The following is a 21872-nucleotide window of genomic DNA, read 5'->3' on the forward strand; positions in this document are numbered from 1 at the left end:
TTACATACTTTTTTTCACAAGCACTATGAGGTTTTTTGGTTGTTCTCAATAAAGACATGAAAGATCAGATATTTTTGTGTTATTATTTTTAGACACATTATGTTTGTCAAAACCCTTAACTTAGATGAAGATCAGATAACATTTTATGACAGTTTGATTGAGAAAACTATGAAATTCCTAAAGGTTCACATACTTTTCCCCGCCACTGTATTACCTCAGCACTGGTTATAAGGACACTTATTTTCGTTTGTGTCAAAGGGGGCGCAATGTGAACAAAAACGTCAGTAAGCAGCTGTGTGAGTTTGGAGTCATACCCCTGCAAACCCGAACCCCTAATAACCTTCACAACAGGTCCGACAAGAACTCATCTTTCTACCGCATGTCTGCCTTTAAAATCTTTCGAGATCTCTTTTGCTTTTGTGACTTTACAAAACCGAAGAAAACTTCGGCCGTTGTTTTTCCACGCACCTGCTCCTGTTATCCAAAGGACCCCGGAGAGTAATTCAAAATGAATTCAACAGTTTTCAACAGCACAGACAGCGGTTTGTTTTCCAACAGAAGCAACGGGAGCTTTCTTTCGTCCTCTGTGGTGACTGACAGCGGGGTCGAGGACGAGCGGAGCGCCTTCGTCATGCGCGCGGTGCAGATCGCCGTGATGTGCGTGCTCGCTCTCACAGTGGTTTTCGGCATTTTCTTTTTAGGCTGTAACTTGCTCATTAAGTCCGAGGGTATGATCAACTTTCTGGTTACGGACAGAAGACCGTCGAAGGATGTTGAAGCGGTTATCGTGGGACCGTACTAGTGCGCAAAAGTTGGATATAGGCACGAGACAGGTGGGACGCGCGCGCTGGAGATGAAAGACTATCCGTATTGCTCTTCAGAAATGTTTGAAAAGTTGCGCTTGAAAATCTGGGACATTGCTTTGATTCATTCATTTTCTTTTAATTAAAGAGAATCCGCCTGGAACAACATACAATTCATTCTGGATTTAAATCTTGCAGACAAAATATATTTACCACTAAAACTACACAACCCCAAGATGAGGGCATTACTGTACTATCGCAAGTTTTGTGGTTTTAGTGAGTTCACTAATGAAAAGATAAGGACACTTTACGAGAAAAGGTTAAAATGAAGATCTGTTGACTGAAACTTAACATAGAATATTCACTAAATGGACACCATTTTTAGGATAAACGGATTATGGGATTGTTTTGAACCACCCCATTTGCCACGAGTAATAAATGAATATTCATGTGATTAATACGCTTGGAACAAACTGCTGCTTTTCTGCCCGTTGAAATTCACGTGGCTGAAAATTGCATGCGTTTTGGATAATGCACGTGGACATTGAAAAGTACGCAATTCAACGTTTAAATAAAATCTTTTACACGGTGTAGCAAAATAAGTAATTTCGTTGGATGCATATTTGTGTTTAGTGCAAAACATTTAGTCAAATGTGATATTTTTGTCCCGTGTTTAAACGTGAGGAGCATTATATTTAAAACTGTATTTTTTGAAGAATAACAAAGTTTTATATTTTATCAAGAAAACGTGAAGTATATTGTTTTACAATTATGTCATGCTATATGTTATGGGCGAATTCTGTATAACGCTGAATAGTTGAACAATTCCAGTGACATAAACTGGCCACTGATAAATGCAATGCTGATATCCATGTGTCAATGTGACCTCAAAACTTCTATCTACACTTTTTTTCAAAGAACTAATGATAATTATATAAAACACCATGTGGCAAGTCCCAAAATATCATATATATCATTAATACACACTCATTTTAATCTTCAGATGTGTGTGTGAAGATTAGTTAAGATAGTGAATCCACGAAAGAGGAAATATGGCCAAATATAGTTATGTTTGCAAGTCTTTGCTGAATGATTACTTAAAACAACAAAAATACGATAAATAGTCAGTTCATGGGGTCATCTGTATAATGTAACATAGGTTTAGACCCCTCTTTTGTAAACTTCCAGGTAACACACACTAACATGACGGGATGTGCTTTCAAATATGTCTTAACACACAAAAAACAAACCTCAAGAATTAATTGAAACTCTTACAAGGACAGAACAACTCAATAATTTACTTCATAATGTAAACTAAGATAACATTCCCACTACCACCATGACGCACGTCCATTAAGCAGTATAGACCATCCTGTTACCGTAACCCTATAAGTTCAGGGCAGTGTTTATATACCTTCAGCATATTTTCCTTACACAGCTGTGCAAATGATAAACACCAGAACCGAAAGTGTCATAAATGTACAAACTTCTGTATATATATGCACACAGACAGTATGTAGACAGCACAGACACAAAGTCTATTCTGCCTTTTTAACATTTAACTACTGTAAAAGTAAGTCAGTCATACTATAAATATTGTTCTGAATGTGCTCTTCAGAATAGTAAATGCAAATTTTAATTATAATTATTATTATTTACACACTAACATTCAGAAATGTACACAATGGGAATTGTGTCTTTGCATTTTATTTACCTTCCTAAGGTATCATCCTGGGATGTTTTTAAAACAGTACTAAAGGGCATCCTATTTATTCTGTGCTTTTATTGACTGCTTATTCATTGTGAATAAATCGTAAAAAATTTAATTACACATAAAATATACACGTCACGAAGAGAAATATGAATGGTGTGTCTTAAATGTGACCCTGGACCATAAAACCAGGTCAATTTGAAACAGATTTATACATAATCGGAAATATAGCAAGCTTTCCATTGAAACGGTTTGTTAGGAAAATTTTCGAAAATATTAAAAAACTGGAATCCGAGGGTGCAATAATCTTAGCAACACACATTTTTATATATTTATGGTAGGAAATTTACAAAATATATTCATGATTTTAAGCATTAAAAATCTTTCATTTGGACCCATACAATGTATTTTTGGCTAGTGCTTTTATTGCTAATATAGCATGATTGGTTTTTGTTTCTGGGTCACATATAAAGCATTGACGATAGCCCCCCCCCCCAAAAAAAAACTTACTTTAGTCTCACTCTAATATTTACTCCCTCTGAGCTTTTTATGTGGAGTCAAGGCTAACATCAGATATTTTTATCTCATTGTAGCCAGTATCCAAGCAACACCCATTATCTTATTCAGCTTGTTCAACACCATATCCAACACAAAGCCAAAACGAGGCAGATTCTAGGCTGCTGTTTATTGAGAAAACGTACTATGTGTTTGGTTTAGTTTTGTGACGATAGCAGATAACCAAGATGATTGTGACGAAGTCTGGTTTAACACAATCGCCAGATCAGTGGGCAAGAAAGACAGATGGAAAGCATTAAGTGAGGGGAAAAAGGTCAAACACAGAGCTGGCCCATTAACTGTCTTGATGGATTTGCTTAGTAAAAATTGCCAGAGCATCAGCTTTATTTTGTTTGAGTTTTTTTTATCAAAGTCAGCCAGACTGACCTGACATTATATACTTTTTTTCTCATCCAATCAGTTTTCTTATGTCAGTTTTGCAATAAATTAATTTGCCTGTTATGTTTAAGGGCAGGGTATAGGTGCTTCAAAATATATTTTAAAGGTACATTGTGTAACTTTCAGAAGGACCTCTTGACAGAAATGCAATATAATATACATAACTATATTATCAGTGGTGTATAAATATCTAAAAAAAAAATTGAGTTTGATTGATAATATTTTTACATAAAAAACAAACACATATCTGCTACGAATGACAATTTAAAGTTTGTTTCTAGTACTTACCATTCTTGGACAATTACACCAAACATGACAGAAGTGCAAATGTTACAACTTACCCCATAAATGGGGTTAATTTTAACAGGCAGGGGGTTAGTTGTAACACTTTGCAGTTTGCAGTCAAATATTTCAATACAATTTTGTCTATATACTAGAAGTGGATATTGTTTATATATCTGTCTATAATAGACGGGTGTCTACACTTTTCATCACTCATCTAACCATAGTTCAATTATAAATGCACACAAAATGTCTAAATATGTGAGAAAAAGCCGCACAATAATGACAAAAAAATATATATATATATGTGATCCAGTCTGTAAAACAATACTAAGTTTCAAAATCAAATTCTGAGATAATGATCATCAAAGTCTGATTTTAGCCATTCATTTCATTATGATTTCAATCTTCTTTGACGTGACCTTATATTCAATCAACATTAAAGATATGAGCAAAAAGAAATTTTGACACACAATTTTTGATAAGACAGGCACATTTATTTTGTTTTCAGCCAGCAATCATTCGTGTGTAGCCTATTTAAAACAACAGCAAGAATTACGATAATGTTAGCGGTTTTCATATCGTAAGTACTAAGGGGTTAGTTGTAACACAGCGTTACAACTAATCCCACTGGGTGAAAATATTTTTAAGCCTACAAAAAAAAAAAATTGGTAAGAGCTGCAGACATATTTCCAAATTATGCTTTTTTAGTCAACAAGACACTGATTAAGATGACATACCATTGGATTTGGTATCTTACACACCCAACTGGTAAACAAAAAAAACAAAAAATGTACTTACATGCCACCAAAACGCTCATTCATCAATAACTCTCTGGAAAAACATTATACCTTTCCATGAATTTTGGGAGCGTCTTTTGGCACTGTGAAAAAAATACTGAAAAAACAAATTGCTCAACCCTGTGCAACAATGTAAACAAGGGCTATTCAAATCTTACCCTGGAGGGCCGGGCACTTAACCACCTGTGATTGCCTGATGATCATGAACAAAGATATATACACTAGAGCCGTTTCTCAATGTCAAGGATCGACGTCCGTCGAACGACTGTTCCAATGTCGAGAATCCTCGAAACTTCAGCCAAGGACTGAGTCCTTCGTTCGAGAAATATCCCATATACAGGAAAGGATGCATATGCGTATCCTTCACGCGCTGAAATCACCCACAATCCTATGCGCGCAGCACCGAAAGCACACCTTTCAATCACGCAATGACGTGCACTTGCTAGCCTGTTCCATTTAACATCTTCTCCGAATGCTTAAGAGGAGCCTCGCCTAGCCTCTGAAGGAAGTGACTTGTAAGGACTAGTCCTGCCAAAGAAGTATCCTTGACATTGAGAAACGGCTTAGATGTCGCCTTGGGGTTCTAAGTATGCGTCAAAACCACCGCCATCTTGGAACAGGGGTCTTGTCATAGGAAGCAGCTAGGTAATGCTACTATCTCCGTCTGTACTTCGAATTCATGGACGATGCCGGACTACGTATGGATGTTAGGCCTGCTAGCACTATGCATTACATTTAGAAAAAGTAGATTTTCTTAATATGAAAACTTTACATTTTCTCTGGACTCCATGCTTAATACAAGTCTGACCATTGAAACGAAAAAAGAAAAAAAAACTAAAACAAAAAACACTGGAAAAGCCTACAATGACACTGATGCACGGCTACCCTGTTTCAAGATGGCGGCTCCGTTTGATGCATTCGTTCCAATGAACTGCCATAGCCAAGGCGACATCTAGTGTAAATATCTATGGATCATGGAGACCTTGATTACATTCAAGTTGCGATTTCGCTCCGGCATGTTTGTACAGTAGCCCTGAACGGACACACTCTACTACAGAGCGTGTTTTGTCACTATATATGTGCTGTGTTTGTCCTGGTGCGGCTACCGTAGCTTCTCTATGCGTTTCGAAAGGGAGTGTGGAGTGAGGCATTGGTTGCCATTCACAATCTCAATGAAAACAAAGCAAATAAGAACAATGAAGAGCTTTAAAAAACAGGTACCCTGTGTATTAAAAAGTAACAATGAAGGTTGCTGACCAAAAATTGGGGACTGAGAATGTGTTGATATGGATATTGCAAATTTCAATTAACAAAATTGCACATTTAAGGGTTGATGCTTCTTGTATATAGCTTAGGGCTTGAGATAAACTTCAACATATACATTTCTTACAATGGGAAAACAGTTGATGGTTTCGCGTATTTTGGTACATTACTAGCCATTTGTATCTTACGGCTCTGTATTGCCATCTCAATTTGGAATGCAAAAATTGCAGGGTGCTTTAGGTTGATTGAGAAATATTTTGTAATATTTTCCTGTGAAATCTGACCTGAGAGCTCAAATGATAAATGATTAATGATAAGCTTAGTGTTGCATTCATGGTAATGCAAGATATACTTTTCTTATATACTTGCCCAGTAATGGATTTTTGTTGAATTTTTACCAAAAAAGAGTTACAAATTGCAGCTAACATAGCTTATATAGTGCATAGCTATTAAATAAGAATGATTAGTTCCATTGAAGCATACAGTTGTGAGGTTTTACAAAAAGTAACAAACAATTTACTTTGTGTTTGATTTGTACTCATTTTTGTCTTCACATCTATGACTATCAGACGGATTTGGAGTCAATTTTGTGAGGGCAAACAGCGAGACGTGGGCGTAATTTTTATTCCGAAAAATGATTACATGTCTCGCTGCCCTTTTGGAAAATCTAGCCTTAGGGTGACAAGTAGAAAGGCTTCATAGCAAATGCTTTCATATCGACTGGCACGCACAATGATGTCTGAACTCTGCATCTGAACTACTGCACCCTTAGGCCTCCACAGAGATCTCTATAAGCACTCAGCCACAAACTGCAAAACAGACGTTTCTATTAGCTTTTATGTCGGTGTGAATTGCAACGCATTAGGATTTTATGTGGAGGCATTTTTCCATCTTATTGGAAATGATCCTGGCAAACACACATGCTGGGGAGACGGGGAAAAATAAAGCAAGCACCAAAGCAGAAAAACTATTCAAATACCAAATTTATTGTTTTTTGCAAAAATATATTTATGCTAGCGTTATTTGACATGATGTTCCACCTTTAGAGTAAGCAATGAACATTCCAGTGTTTTATCATCCCTGATTTTTTATAAATGACAGTAAACAGGAAAACAAACCAGCAAATCTGGTTTTAGGATGAGATATTGTATGCGACAGCCTAAATACGTGAGTGTTTTGCACAGATAAGGGCTGAAAAACAATATAATATGAATCTTTAATACATAGTGTGCCAATATAACTAAAATAATACTTAACCATTTAACCAAATACCCAAACAAACAATCTATAAGCAACAGGTTATCGGGTGGGTAATTTGCCATCACCAAAAATAATTTTAGCAAACGCCAATACTAAAAATAGAGACATGTTCACAGAAAAACAACCATTGGAAATGAATACGTACACACCGGCAGTACATTAATACTCCATAGATGAGACAGACCAGTGCATTAGCGCTAGCTAAAATGAGTCGCTACAGGGCCTGCTAATGTAATGAAAAAGAAAAATAATAATGGCCTGGGAGAGTCGACATCAAATAATTAAAGTCATAAATTAAATCCACACTTGTACACTTCTGACCTTCTCCCAGGCTCTCCACAAAGCTTTAACACGGCTATTCTCCATCAACCCCAAAACAGCTATTGTATTAATGATTTTCCCCATTAAAATGCTCAATAGAGCAGCAACATGCAGCTTTAATAAAGCACAATTCCAAAGGGACCCTGATCTTTGCTGAGCAGAGGTCCTAAAAAGCACATGCAATTTTAGAAACAGCTGGACGACATCTATGTAATGATTCACTGATGAGCAACATCAAAAGAACAGAAGGCAAAGAGTAATGCACTGCTATTGTAATGGTAAAATGTAACAGCAATAATAACAGAAAGCCTTTTAAAATACAATAATAGGGTAACAAAGAGTCCCCGACTATGCCACTGTTATTCCAAATGATATGTAGTCCATTAAGAGTCATTTTGTATCTAAATTAGGAAAAGAGACGAAAGTGGTAAAAAATACTCTTCATGAAATTCTTTTGTTTGTAACATTTTTATATAAAACAAGAAATTAATTTTTGCTATTTTTTAATATTTAAAAAAATATTTTTATATTTAAATTTTTAAAAGAATAGGTCACCCAAAAGTGAAAATTCTGAAATAATTTCCCACAGTATAAAACATAAGTGATGGCGCTTTTCCATTGCATAGTACTCATAGACTGTAAAAAAAAGATGGACGACGCCTGTTCGCTCTCTTCCATTGGTGAAAAGTGAAGCCGCCAGGGTCCCGATATGACGCTGACATCTTGGGTCTTGAGTCTGCGCAATAGCGATTTCGGGACCAGTCATGCGCAGTAGTGAGCAGGTAGGGAAGCCGCGAAGTCAAAACCCCGCCCTCGCTCTCGTAGAATGCGCATATCACACGATATCACAGCTGTCAATCATGACGTTACACCACCGTTTTTATATCATTAAATAACTAACTAAACACAAACCTATTTTAAAAACAAACATTTGAATTTACATCAGCGTGATAAAAACTACAGTAAATGACAGAAACCAGCTTCGGAAAAAAGATAATTGAAGTGTAATTAATTTTTTTAGTTGGTCTCAAGTCCCATTGAATAACATGGGGAGGCGGGGTTTATGACCTATACTGGGACCAGTCACTGGGGGGCGATCGAGACGTTTTGGCTTCACTTTTCAGGGCTTGTGCGGCACGCTTGATAGTACCCCATGGGTTGGGTCGGGTCAGCCTACTTTTGGGGCTTTTCCACTGGGTACAGTACGTTGTACCCAATACTTTTTTAGTACCACCTAGGTTGAGGTTCCAAGCGAGCTGAGCTGATATTAAAATGTGACGTGAAACCACTGTAGATCGCTGATTGGTCTGAGAGAATCGTCACTACCAGCGGTAGAGGTGAGCAATACAGCCTCAAAATTATATTGTGATATTTTAAGAATTTTTGTGGTAATGATATTTATGATGAAGCAGCACTAAGGTGTGATGGTAATGACACAATCACACAGCATGGGTCAAATTTAAACAAAGGAAAAACTAGAGATGAAATGGTATAAAAATTTACATCACTATGACACTACTACCACAGATTTTCAGTAATTTTCACAGATCCCAGTAACTTACGTCATTAGCTTACAATTTAAAATTTTATTATAAAATAATTTTACATGTACGTGCACTTTTGTTCGCATAAACATCAAACAAATAACATAAACATTAATCATGGCACATTTGGGGTCGTGAAATAAATGTTAATCCAGTTAAGATAAAACACAAGTGAATAATTCAGAATTTCATAAAAAACACAGGAGAAATCAGCAAGTCAATGTCTGTGTCTATGGTCTGTATGTTGTGAGAAATCGGGTGTACTTTAGGACCTAGTGGCGGACGATGCGCTTGCGCCTCGCGTCACTCGCTGAAGAACAGTGTTGGGGGTAGCGCATTACAAGTAACGTGCATAACGTAATAATATTACTTTTTTGAAGTAATGAGTAAAGTAACGCATTACTTTTTAAATGTACATGTTAATATTTGAGTTCCTTTTTTTGCAACTTTGCGACTGGTGCTGCCTGTGTTTGTACAGAACTGTCGTGTGACACAGAGGTAAGAATAAACATAATGTGCAAACATCTATTTGTGGTGGTCAATTTTGATTTTGTGGCGGACTGACAAATAAATGAATGTACGGGAAACACTGCATTCCAACGATGCTCGCTCCCACTTATTGAATGATGTCACAGCAGTAGGCAGCGCAAATATAACGACACGCCTATAATCCCTCCCACTCTGAAGCGGTACTGAACTTAATTAAAAAGCTTACCAAGCCAAAGTAAGATGAGCTGACACGACCTGACCCATGACAATGGATTTTCCTATGCAATGGAAAAGCAACATAAGTTACCTGGTTGCCTTAATTGCTGCTAAATCAGCTTAAAAATATTATTTAACCCAATATTTTTACTAATTTACTTATATTTTTGATTCAAAATGTTTAAAGCAATCAGGTAACTAAGTTTAACCAATAAATCTTTGGTTTTCACAGATGTTTTATATAGGGTTTTTTGGGGGGTGGGGGCTTTAGGGTCAGATGAAAAACAAGCAATTCTTTTGTATTTCAAAGAAGAAAGTCATAAAAATCAGTAAAAAAAGCAAATACGTAAATTTTTTTCAGTGGCCCTAAATAGTTTAATTTTAAAAGTTTAAACATTCTTTCTATTGGTAGAGCAAACTCAAACCATTGGTTGAGCCAATAAGGTCAGCCTAGTCTAGTCTAATGTTCAAGGATGAGGTCACCCCAAAGTGAAAAGTGTGTCATCATTTTATGTTTTATGTTTTTTTTGTTTCTACTGACAACCCCCCCGCTCCAGATATTTAAGCAATTTCTTTATTTCTTGTGACGTTTTCAGGATCGCCCATTGATAAAAGGTGAGGTCAGTTGAGGCGTGTGTGTCTGGCGTCAGATGAGATACCATATAAGAGTGAGCGCAGCCACTACGCCGTTGAGTATAGCCATGCTGTAGCCCATGTGGAAGGAGTGTCCGGTCATTCGCCTGCAAAACACACACACAAGCAAATGCCATTACTACACACACAATACTTCAAGCCACAGCTGCCTAATGTACTGCCACTTTTCTTTAGCACTCAGTTTACTATTCCCTGGACTCCAATGTATCCAATGGGGTTTAAAAGCACCACAAACAAAACTGAGGACATGTATGGAGCATGGACCAGTGTATTGATCTTATCAGTTGGTAAATTGTGTGCTTTACTAAAGCATAGATGGTCATAAAAGATCCATTATAAGTCATCCGGATGACCCATGTTACACCTGGGAGTCCTTTTTAATGGATAATATAGTGGTGGTTTTCCGGACAGGGTTTGGATCAAGCCAGGACTAGGCCTTAGTTATATTAAGACATTTAAGTAGTTTTTACAAACAAGATGCACACCATTATTGTTTTTTGTAAGGTTTGAGACACTGATCTTAAGTGAGTGCTTAACTTATACCTCAATACATTAAAGGGATAGTTCGGCCAAAAATGATATTAAACCCATGATTTACTCACCCCCAAGCTGTCCGAGTTGCGTATGTCCATCGTTTTTCAGACAAACACATTTTCGGATATTTTAGAAAATATTTTATATCTTTCAGTTGATTAAATGTAATGTTACGGGGTCCAGCAATAGTCCACGACCTTCAAGTCCAAAAAAGTGCGTCCATCCTTCACAAATTAAATCCAAACGGCTCCAGGATGATAAACAAAGGTCTTCTGTGGGTAATCCGTGCGGTGTTGTTGTAGAAATATCCATATTTAAAATGTTATTAACGTTATAAACTACCTTCCGGTAGCGCCGCCATCTTAGACTCAGGAGAGAGTATTAGCGTAGTGTACGCACTTTTCTTAGTGACATATGACAAATTCGGAGGGCGGGGGCACAGAGCAGCAGCAGAGAAACTCTGTACGCTGCGTAAGCTCTCATCCTGAATGCGGATCACTCTAAGATGGCGGCGCTACCGGAAGGTAGTTTATAACGTTAATAACATTTTAAATATGGATATTTCTACAACAACACCGCACGGATTACCCACAGAAGACCTTTGTTTATCATCCTGGAGCCGTTTGGATTTAATTTGTGAAGGATGGACGCACTTTTTTTGGACTTGAAGGTCGTGGACTATTGCTGGACCCCGTAACATTACATTTAATCAACTGAAAGATATAAAATATTTTCTAAAATATCCGAAAATGTGTTTGTCTGAAAAACGATGGACATATGCAACTCGGACAGCTTGGGGGTGAGTAAATCATGGGTTTAATATCGTTTTTGTCCGAACTATCCCTTTAAGTATGGCAACATTAAAAACATCACATGGGATCTCAACACTCTTGGTTATCACATCAACTAGACTCAATGTCCATAACTTGATATTAAGCATCTCCTGCCTCATTGTTACAGAACAGATATGTTCAAACCAGAACGCCACATCCTCAGATAGGACGGCACAGTATTAGTTTGTGTCTATTAAACCCTTTCTTCTTCCTAAAAGCAAGTTAATGCAAGGTTCATTTATCTTAAAGACAAAACCCACACATTAACAACACACTTTAAACAGACTTGATACAAAACATTAGGACATCAGGCCTTTCCCATGTATCTATGAGAAAAACGGTTTGGGGACAGCTTATAATTAAGGCCATCCATTCGGATAATTTACCGGCGTGAGATCTAATCAGGGAATGACGAGACTAAAAACCCAATGCACCAGAAGAGACTAAACTAATTAGTATTAGCCAGTTCATTCAGCGAATCAATTTCGTGGCGTCAACTCCCTGAACCTCACCTCCGACGGAAGAAGAAAATGTAAAGCTTATCTACTGAAGACAGCCACAAACAACTGACTGTGACCATACATACCCACTGATGGAAAGGTTGGGTTTCTATGGAAACAAATCGATGGGTGCATTATAATAATGTGTGTGCATTTCTGCTCGGAGAAGCAAAACAAAAGTGTCAAAGCGTCTGTGAGCGCACAAGTCATTTGAGGATAAAATGCCAAAAGTCTAATTGTTAGGACCGCCACTGCAGTGCAATGCGAACAGGCATCGAGACAACGCTCGGGGAAGATGATGTGTGTCTACCCCTGCTGTTTTGTTGTGTTGTAACGGAGCCATGCAAGCTAGAAAGAACAAGCGGACCCAGTCACAGTTCTGTAAAGCTATGGCAGGGGTCAGTCAATACCGCCCCATCCGGCTGCGAGCTGGTCGATAGTCTGTTTGCGATCCGAGCTGGCTGTGCAAGTTGGGTTCAGGGCAGGCATCATCAGACCGCTGCTGCGCGATTAGATAACCAACTCGCACAGTGATGGAGTGACCCTGGGTTTTATCGCAAAGCCTCCAGACACAATCAATAACAGTCCTCCCAGCAGCCAATCAGGAGTCTGGTTATGGATTCATAAAGCGAAGCAGAGCTTAAACTCATTTTTGAACTCATAGGAGAGATATTTCAGCTGGCTTCAACGGGCCAAGTCTGTCTCAGGATGCGAGATCTGTCCGAGCAATCTGTTGAGAGCACAAAATTACTTTGTGCATGTAAAACTTCACATAGTACATGATGTACAGTATGGTCAACAGTGATTTCCATAAGGGAGATTTGGGGAATGGGGACAATCATGCTCAGGCACGTTTCAAGGCAACCGTGCATAATTGTGAGAGCCTTATACTATAAACACACCAATGCAACATGCATGCATACAAAATATTTAATGCAACTTTAGGAAAACATGCCATCAGCTCAACCTAGACAAATCATAAAAAGGGTGTTAACAGACTCTATCAAATTCACCATTTCAAATGTCATGAGTATACATTACTTACAGTTAAATGTCAACTGCTGCTGTAAGTCTTTCTGCAAGCAAGTTGTTTTATTCCACAAAATCATCACTTTATCATATTTAGTTCTGTTTTAGGTCACAATGCAAAAATTTATTAGATGCTTTTAGCATTCAGGTCCCCTTTAAACTCAATTTAAAAGCTCTCGTCATGACCGAATCATAAAATCACTGAAATAACTTTTAAAAATGGCAACAGCCCGTCAGCTTTTTGTACTGTACACGTCTCTACCCCTCCTTCCTTCGGTACACAAACTCCAGGTAATAAATGTCAGGAGTACTAAGGTCAATAGAAACATAACAAAACTCACGGTCTGAAGGGCTCACGGGGCAGCTTAGACCTTCACAACACATCCTTCATTTATTCAGTGGGTTGTCACTGAAACCACTAAGGGAGTGTGACTAACGTTGTCATGGCAACTTCTTCCTGCATCTACACTCATTATTTTACCGCAGTGTCATTTGGTTTACTTAGTTACCATAGCGATGGAAAACAATTTTTGCGGTGCCCAAATGATGGATGTGTTAACTGGATGCCAGGTTTTGATGTTGTGTGGGTGCAGGATAGAGAGTACAATCATTATAAAAATGAAAGAACGGGCATTCTTGAAAACTTGTTTGTAGCACAGCGGCAAACTTGTGCACAGTGAGGTAAAGACAACATGTATAAGCCAGATAAGACAAGTCTGGTTTTCAGCACTCAGCAAGACCATCTATTATCACGACTCGCCAGAAAGCAAAAATGTGTGAAATTAAGATGGATAGAAGAGGGCTTGGATTTTGTGTGTCCAAGCTGGAAACTTTCCAAAACATAACTGTAGCACAATTAGAGTGAAAATCTATGGTGTTCTGTAGATCAATGGGCAATTGTCAATTGGTTCAATGTAAATGAGAAATATTGTGATTTTACCTTTATTTTGAGAATGTATAGTGCTTTCCAAATACATGTAAGACATTTATCATGTTACAGCAGGATGAAATTTAACGAGAATAGTTCACCCCAAAAATAAAATCGGTTCACCTTCAAGCCATTCAAGGGCTATATGATCTTCTTTTAGCAGAACACAGTTATTGTTTTAATAATATCCTGGTCCTTTTCGGCTTTATAATAGCATTGGATAGTGCCCCAATTTTACAGCTTCTGAGCTATCGGAGTTTATTCTAGATCATTAGACACGGCTTTGAAGTCATATGTAAGTAGATTTCTTTGAAAGAGAGACCATCAGACAGTAACACAGTATGTTAAGTCTTTGACTGTCTAGCAGCTGCTGTGCTTTCAAACATAGCCAGAAATGGCACAGTCTTTTGATCACTTCCCAAGCCACACAGCTTCCCCTTTTTGGTGATTCCAAAACTGATAATTTGCAAATGAGCTTATGTTTGTCTGTATCCATGTTTAATACAATATGATGATATTTTTGTCAACATGGACCACAAAACCAGTCATTGGGTAATTTTTTGAATTTGAGATTTATACATAATCGGATAGTTTAATAAATACGTTTTTCATTGGTGTTTTGGGATAGGACAATATTTGGCCGAGGTACAACTATTTGAAATATTAAGAAGCCAGAATATTATTTAACATAACTCCAATTGTGTTCATCTGTAAGAAATATGTAATTTTTTATGAATTTTTTTACAATTTCTTTTAATAGGCTAACCTGATTGTGGTGCCTTTTTTGTGGTTGACACTTCCTGAACACATCAGCTATAGAAGTAATCCTATTCACACAGCAAGTCGCAAACACGTCCCAGTAATTGTTTCTGTGATTGCCCTGGTAAAGGGGACCTAATAACATTGCCGTAACATTTACGAAACAAATCCTTTGTGAACCAAAGTCAAAAACAATGTTGTGTGTTTTTGCGTGTTGTAGTGAGGAAGCATGTGTCACCGCAACAAAAAGTTGTCCTTCAGCTCTTTGACACAGGGATTTTAAATACAAATCTACATTCATGACAAGAAATGTCTGTGTCTGGAATAAAGCGGAGGTCAGGGAACTCATCAATAACCACGCTGAAGCAGATATCATTAACCAGCATAATAGAACAGCACGTCATGCGCTAGTTATGATCAAATCATAAACAAAAATGTACACGCGTGGTTTCTCGAGATAGAAATCGCAGATAAGCAGCAAACTTAAGATGCTGAATATAAAATCCACCAAGTGCACGACTGCAAATATAATTTTTGTCACGTGTCTTTGTGTGAACGCAGGCACAGATTCTGGAAAATTGTTGTCAGCGTGAATAAACCAAAATAAGACAATCCCCGGACAAATCACGGATATATTTTCCGTAATCTGTGTGATGGTTTGGATAAAACAATACAAAAAAAGATTAGGAAACTTTTCCCCTCTGTTAGGACATTAGCAGCGGGGGCAAAGAACATTTAGACATATTTGATAGGACTTAGAGCCACACAAAATCCCGGTGGACCAATTGCGGGGCATTTTTTGAATGTTCCGCTTGGTGCTAGTATTCAGGTCTGAAGATGAAAACCAATTACAGGAAAATTGCTTTTCTGTTCTCCCCGAGCTTGTGCTCTCGCCTGGCCAAGTCGAACCAGCGCAAAGAGATGAGAACAATTTTCTATTTTACCAGCTGACAAGCTGCTCAAGCCCTGACAGCTTAAAACAAAATAGGAAAAATGGACGAATAACCCCAGAATAAAGAAACAGCCTTGATAACATGTTTCTATAACTCTTCTACTCTTTCAGGGTATTACACTGCTGAGCCAAACTGGAAAACCGAGCCACTTGTAAAGACGGCCTTACATCAATAACATCAACATTTGATTGATCACCAAACCTTTGAACTTGAGTTGATCAGCCAACTGCCGCATGTAAATTTGCATTAAATGTGACCCTGGACCACAAAACCAGTCTAAGAGGCACTCCACTGTTTTTTTGAAATAGGTTCATTTTCCAGCTCCCCTAGAGTTAAACATTTAATTTTTACAGTTTTGGAATCCATTCAGCTGATCTCCAGGTCTGGCAGTACCACTTTTAGCATAGCTTAGCATAATTCATTTATTCTGATTAGACCATAAGCATTGCGCACAAAAGAAACTAACGATTTTCCTTATTTTTTCCCATTTAAAACTTGACTTTTCTGTAGTTACATCGCATACTAAGACTGACGGAAAATTAAAAGTTGCGATTTTCTAGGAAGATATATCTAGGAACTATACTCTCATTCTGGTGTAATAATCAAGGACTTTGCTGCCGTACCATGGCTGCAGGAGGTGCAATGATATTACGCAGCACCCAAAAATAGTCCCCTTGGTCACTTTCAATAGCAGGGGACTATTTTCAGGCACAGCGTAATATCATTGCGCCTGCTGCAGTCAAAACTCTTTGGTTATTTTTGAGCGCGATGCTAATGTTCTAATCAGATTCAATGGATTATGCTAAGCTATGCTAAAAGTGGTACCGCCAGACCTGGAGATCGGCCAAATGGATTCCAAAATGGTAGAAATTAAATGTTTAACTCTAGGGGAGCTGGAAAATGAGCATATTTTCCAAAAAAGTGGAGTGTCCCTTTACGTCACACAGGTATATTTGTAGCAATAGCCAATAATACATTGTATGAGTCAAATTATCAATTTTTCTTTTATGCTAAAATTCATTAGGATATTATGTAAAGATCATATTTTACAGTGGCTAATGACTTCATTTGGACAACTTCAAAAGGCATTTTTCTCAACATTTTGATTTGTTTGCAGTTCAACCCTCAGATTTGAGATTTTCAAATATATCCCAACAAACAATAAACCAAAGGAAAGCTTATTTATTCAACCATCAGAAAATGTACCCTTATGACTGGTGTTGTGGTCTAGGGTCACAAATCATATCATCGTATTTTATTAAACACAGATACATAAAAACATAAGCTCATTTGCAAATGATCCGTTTTGGAATCACTGAAAAGAAGAAACTGGCTTGGGAAGTGATCAAAAGATGGTGCCATTTCTGTCTGTGTTTGAAAGCACAGCAGCTGCTAGACAAGCTGAAAGACTTAACAGGCTGTGTTTTTGTCTGATGAAAACTACTTACATACCCGCTTCAAAGCCATGCCTAATGATCTAATAAACTCAGACAGAGCGGCAAATATTGAAATTACTACAGTATTTATTTTAGGAAAGAATAAAAATAAAAACCATTGGGGTTTATCCCTTCTACTTAATCCTAAAGCACACGCACAGGGTGAAGCATCAACAATCATCCAGATGGAATAAATCTTACTAAAGAATGAAATGACAGAACCCAAACATTAGATTCAGCTGTACAGTGAAGTATTTTCTTTTGGTTATAAGCTTTTGGTTAGTCATAAAAAAAGATAAAAACAGCATTGGCTATTAAAGCAAGATTATTGAGCACTAGCTTTCATGTGGTGTGAAAGGCGCGTTTCAATAATTTACAACAATTTGACTAATTATTGTGTAATTGCATGCATTTAACATGCATTTTTATTACTGACTACAAATTAAAAGGCTTAAATACTGATCAAATCTAGTAACTAAAATATAAAATGCTGTAATACCAATTAAATAATAGCAATAAATGTTATCATGTAATTGTTCAAGGACATGGACCAGCTTCCTTTTCAACCAGTTACGAAGTGCAGCTGTAGTGTGCCATAGGAGAACTGGCTAAACAAGTGAATTTTTGGTTCTTTGCTGCTAACGCACTGTTGGCTTGCTTTACTGGGAGACTGCTGGGATCAACTTAAGGTTTTGTAAATCTGTTAAACTCGCGTCATTGTTTACTTTGGGGTATGTACCTTTTGCATATCGTTAAAATGTACTAAATCACACCTACACACCAAAGGAAATGTAAAATCGTGAATAGGATAATTGGTGCTCTTAAATATAGCTTTTCTTGTAATTGTCCTGCTAAAAGATGTCACTGTTTTAATTTTATAGGTGTGTGGTGCTTTGGTGCACTTGATACTGATGTTGATACTATTTTTCTATGCCATGATGCTTTAGAGATGTTGATAATATTTCTCTATGCTGTTCACAATGCTGTTCAAGGTGTTAAGGGCTGCATAATTAATCAAAAATTAATCAGGAATACAATTAGAGGGGAAACAATTACATAAATCGCAAAAAGCCTTAATTACAGTTGTCCATTTGTGCTCATTTATGTGGCTTTCAGCAGTATGTTTGGGCAACAAATACAGTTTTAAATCAGAGATTTTAAAGGGGACATTTCACAACTTTTTTAAGATGTAAAATAAATCTTTGGTGTCCCAAGAGTATGTATGTGAAGTTCTAGCTCAAAATATCCTATAGATAATTTATTATAGATTGTTAAAATTGCCCCTTTTGTAGGTGTGAGCAAAAATGTTCCGTTTTTGGGTGGGGGGGTGTTCTTTAAAATGCAAATGAGTTGATCTCTGCACTAAATGGCAGTGCCGCAGTTGGATAGTGCAGATTAAGGGGCGGTATTATTCATTTCTGACATCACAAGGGGATCTAAATTTCTAATTACCTATTTTTTGACATGCTTGCAGAGCGTGGTTTACCAAAACTTGGTAACTTGAGTTGTTCTTTTTCACATTTTCTAGGTTGATAGAAGCACTGGGGACCCAATTATAGCACTTAAACATGGAAAATGTCAGATTTTCATGATATGTCCCCTTTAAAAATGGATAAGTTGATGTGTCTTCTAGACATTCGTTTCAGATTTTTTAGTAACAACATAACAAATAATTATGGGAGTTATTTACATAATAATATGTGACCCGTCACGGAAACCAGTGACACAAGCCTGCAGCACAACTTTCGAGAAAATGAGAAAGAAAGGTTTTTTTTTAAATTTGTGATTTTCGTTTTTTTGCAGAATCTGTTAGTTGAGATCACGAAGAAGCCTCTCCATGTTTGAGATAGCAGTTTTTGTATATTTAAAAGCATGCATTTTGCTGTTGAAATCCACTTGTTTTTCCGGAGATTCTAGCGTGCAGCGGGGGCCGTCATTGTCTGTGTATACTTACTTACTAAGTAGGGGTGTCACGATTCTCCAAATCCTCGATTCGATTACATTTTCGATTCTAAGGTCACGATTCAATTCAGATCGCGTTCCGCCGGACCGATGTTTTTAAAGGCATCTCTGAGAGTTTTTGTCCCTCGCCGACCGGACGTGACATGGGGGCGTGGTAGCATCGACGATCCCATTTTTTAATTCGAAGTTCGAAGCTGTGACTTAATTTAGATCGATTTCGATTTAAAATCGAAATCGTGACACCCTTATTACTAAGGGGCTTGTGTTTTCGCCCAGACCCCCAAAGGGAACAGCGTGACTCTAGCGTTTAAGATGTTTTAACGTTAGATTTAGTCCGAGAGCTTTTGTCCCAACCATTGAACATCTATGTATGGTTTCCATGTCCAGAAACTTAATAAAAATATCATCAAAGTAGTCCATGTGACATCAGTGGGTCAGCTTGAATGTGTTGAAGCATCAAAAATACATTTGCTCGACTTTATGCGGCGCTGCAGTCGGATGACGTCAAGGTACCGCAAGAGCTTTTCAAGAAATCCTACGGAGTAGTTTAATTTCAACTTGCTCTTGCGGTACTTTGACGTCATCTGTCTGTCAGTTCTTGCAGCGCAGCATGAAGTCCAACACATATAAGTTACACAGAGATCGCTGAGAATACTTTATATAATTGGCTACATGTTTTGTCTATCAATCTTTTCCATGGGGAAACGAGCGAGCATTTGGTAACATGTCTAAATATCACATTTTAAATTACCGGAGTGTAACCTCATATACCCTTACATGTTACGATGCGAAATCTGATGTAAACAATAGACTATATATAAATATTTCACGGATTATACACATTTGTGGAAAAAAATGGCTATTGGATGAAACAGACTGGATTGGACTTGTGATCCCCACAAAGGGGGGTAAAACGTTCTGTTTATTTTTGCATGTTGTCATCCAGACTCCTGTCATACAATACATATGATGCTAGAACATCTGTATCTCAAAACGGCTTTACAGGGGGTATGGTTTAGCTAAATGAGATGTAAATGAGCCATATTGTCTCTTTAGGCAGGGAAAAGTGCCAACTCTTCTTTCTCAATTTTCTCGGCATTCTCTTTCTTGAACGTGTTATATTCAAATGGCCACAACTTCTCCAAATCTTATCAGATTTCCATGTGTTACACATCGTTACGCATCGTGTTTTTTCATCGTTTTAAAGATGCTGAACCATAACTTCATGTTGCCATGACAGTGACACACGCGTCCTCACTACGACATGCTCCTTACTGCATTGTTCCTGCTTCTTATTCACACTGAGGGTTTTCCGGGTATCTTAAGGGTTTTCCATGTATCGATCTTATCTATGTTACTAGGTCCTCTTTCTGAGAGCGATCCCAGAACATTTACGAAACGTGTTTGCATTCACACAGGAGCTTGCCTGCCAATTTTACAAGTATTTTCTGGGACCAAAGTGCTCTGTGAATGAGGTTTTAGTTTGATTATGTGGTATGGTGTTTAAGTGTACAATATAATAAAAAGGCTTACTTGAATCTGGCCGAGGAAAGAGGGGTTGGAGGAAACATCCCTGGCTCAAATGAGTCAAAGTAGGTTAGAGTCCATGAGAAACTGCAACACAGAAGTCCAGCAACAGAAGACAGGATCAAAATACTCCAAAACCCTGCAGAAACAGTCAACATGCAACTTTTACAACATGCAGCAGAAATCAGTATCAATGGTATTTTTTTTTAACTTGGACTAAATGAGCACCAACCCATAAGTCTCACTTCTGCTCCATCTTCAGTGGTAACCCTTTCAGCTCTTAAATCTATAAATTAGATAATTACGAATAAAGTTACTTTCATAAAGTATTGCACAACCTAGAAACTCCAGAAATCTCTTAAACAAAAGTGAGAAATGAAATGCTCACCTTTTAATATGATGTACAAAAAGGAGATAAGCACGGCGATGAATGAGACAACGGCAATGCTGCAAAGCATAGAAACAATTCGAGCGGGCCACAGGTGTGTGTCTCTATACAGCTGCTGCCGCCGCCCGTGCGTTACCCTGCGGCTCGTGCTGCTCTCATCTAAAGCTGCATTTATATCCCCAAATGCATTTCTTCGTTCCCTTAATACATTATTATCATCGTCGTCCGAATAAATATCTAAAGGCTGGTCTGTATCCTCAGAAGAATGTAACATTCTGGCTTATTCAAGTTTCTAAAAATTGTTGGCAAGTGAGTCACATCCTGGGTTTTACGACAGTGTAGTGCGTTTCCGTTTCCTAGACAACACGGGAACATGCTAGTGAGTTAGCGAGATAGTTACAAAAACTTTTCTTAACGTTATCATATTATAAGTTCAAATGGTGTGGTGTATGTAAAACATTTATGTTTCAAACAATGACGAATAAATGCCACCGAAAAATAACATGTCTAAGCTCAACTTGTTTTATATACATAAATATAAGCCAGTGAAGTTTCAAAACATCGCGGTTTGTGCTTCCGTTTTGCGAAGCACCGCCTTCTGCAACCATTTTATCCAGTCGAAAGAGTTTACCCACGCAATTCGACGCTACGATTGGATGAAAGTTATTAAGTAATATTAAGCGTTAGACACGTTGTAAATGTTCAAAATCAAAATGAGCTTTATTT

At 37.7% G+C, this 21872-nt stretch overlaps 2 protein-coding genes across 2 annotated transcripts; one reads left to right on the forward strand and one right to left on the reverse strand.

Moving 5' to 3' along the window:
- Positions 1-268: 268 nt before the first annotated feature.
- Positions 269-1874, forward strand: rprmb (reprimo, TP53 dependent G2 arrest mediator candidate b). Its single transcript, XM_065240331.2, has one exon. The coding sequence runs from the start codon at positions 509-511 to the stop codon at positions 800-802; it is 294 nt and encodes a 97-aa protein (XP_065096403.1). The 5' UTR covers positions 269-508; the 3' UTR covers positions 803-1874.
- A 2412-nt stretch (positions 1875-4286) lies between these two features.
- Positions 4287-21685, reverse strand: arl6ip6 (ADP-ribosylation factor-like 6 interacting protein 6). Its single transcript, XM_065240117.2, has 4 exons — positions 21147-21685; positions 20991-21044; positions 20765-20897; positions 4287-10383 (listed from the first exon to the last, which is right to left on the reverse strand). The coding sequence occupies exons 1-4, from the start codon at positions 21418-21420 to the stop codon at positions 10290-10292; spliced, it is 555 nt and encodes a 184-aa protein (XP_065096189.1). The 5' UTR covers positions 21421-21685; the 3' UTR covers positions 4287-10289.
- Positions 21686-21872: the final 187 nt, after the last annotated feature.

This window comes from Paramisgurnus dabryanus, chromosome 7, assembly GCF_030506205.2.
Source record: "Paramisgurnus dabryanus chromosome 7, PD_genome_1.1, whole genome shotgun sequence".
Taxonomy (NCBI): domain Eukaryota; kingdom Metazoa; phylum Chordata; class Actinopteri; order Cypriniformes; family Cobitidae; genus Paramisgurnus; species Paramisgurnus dabryanus.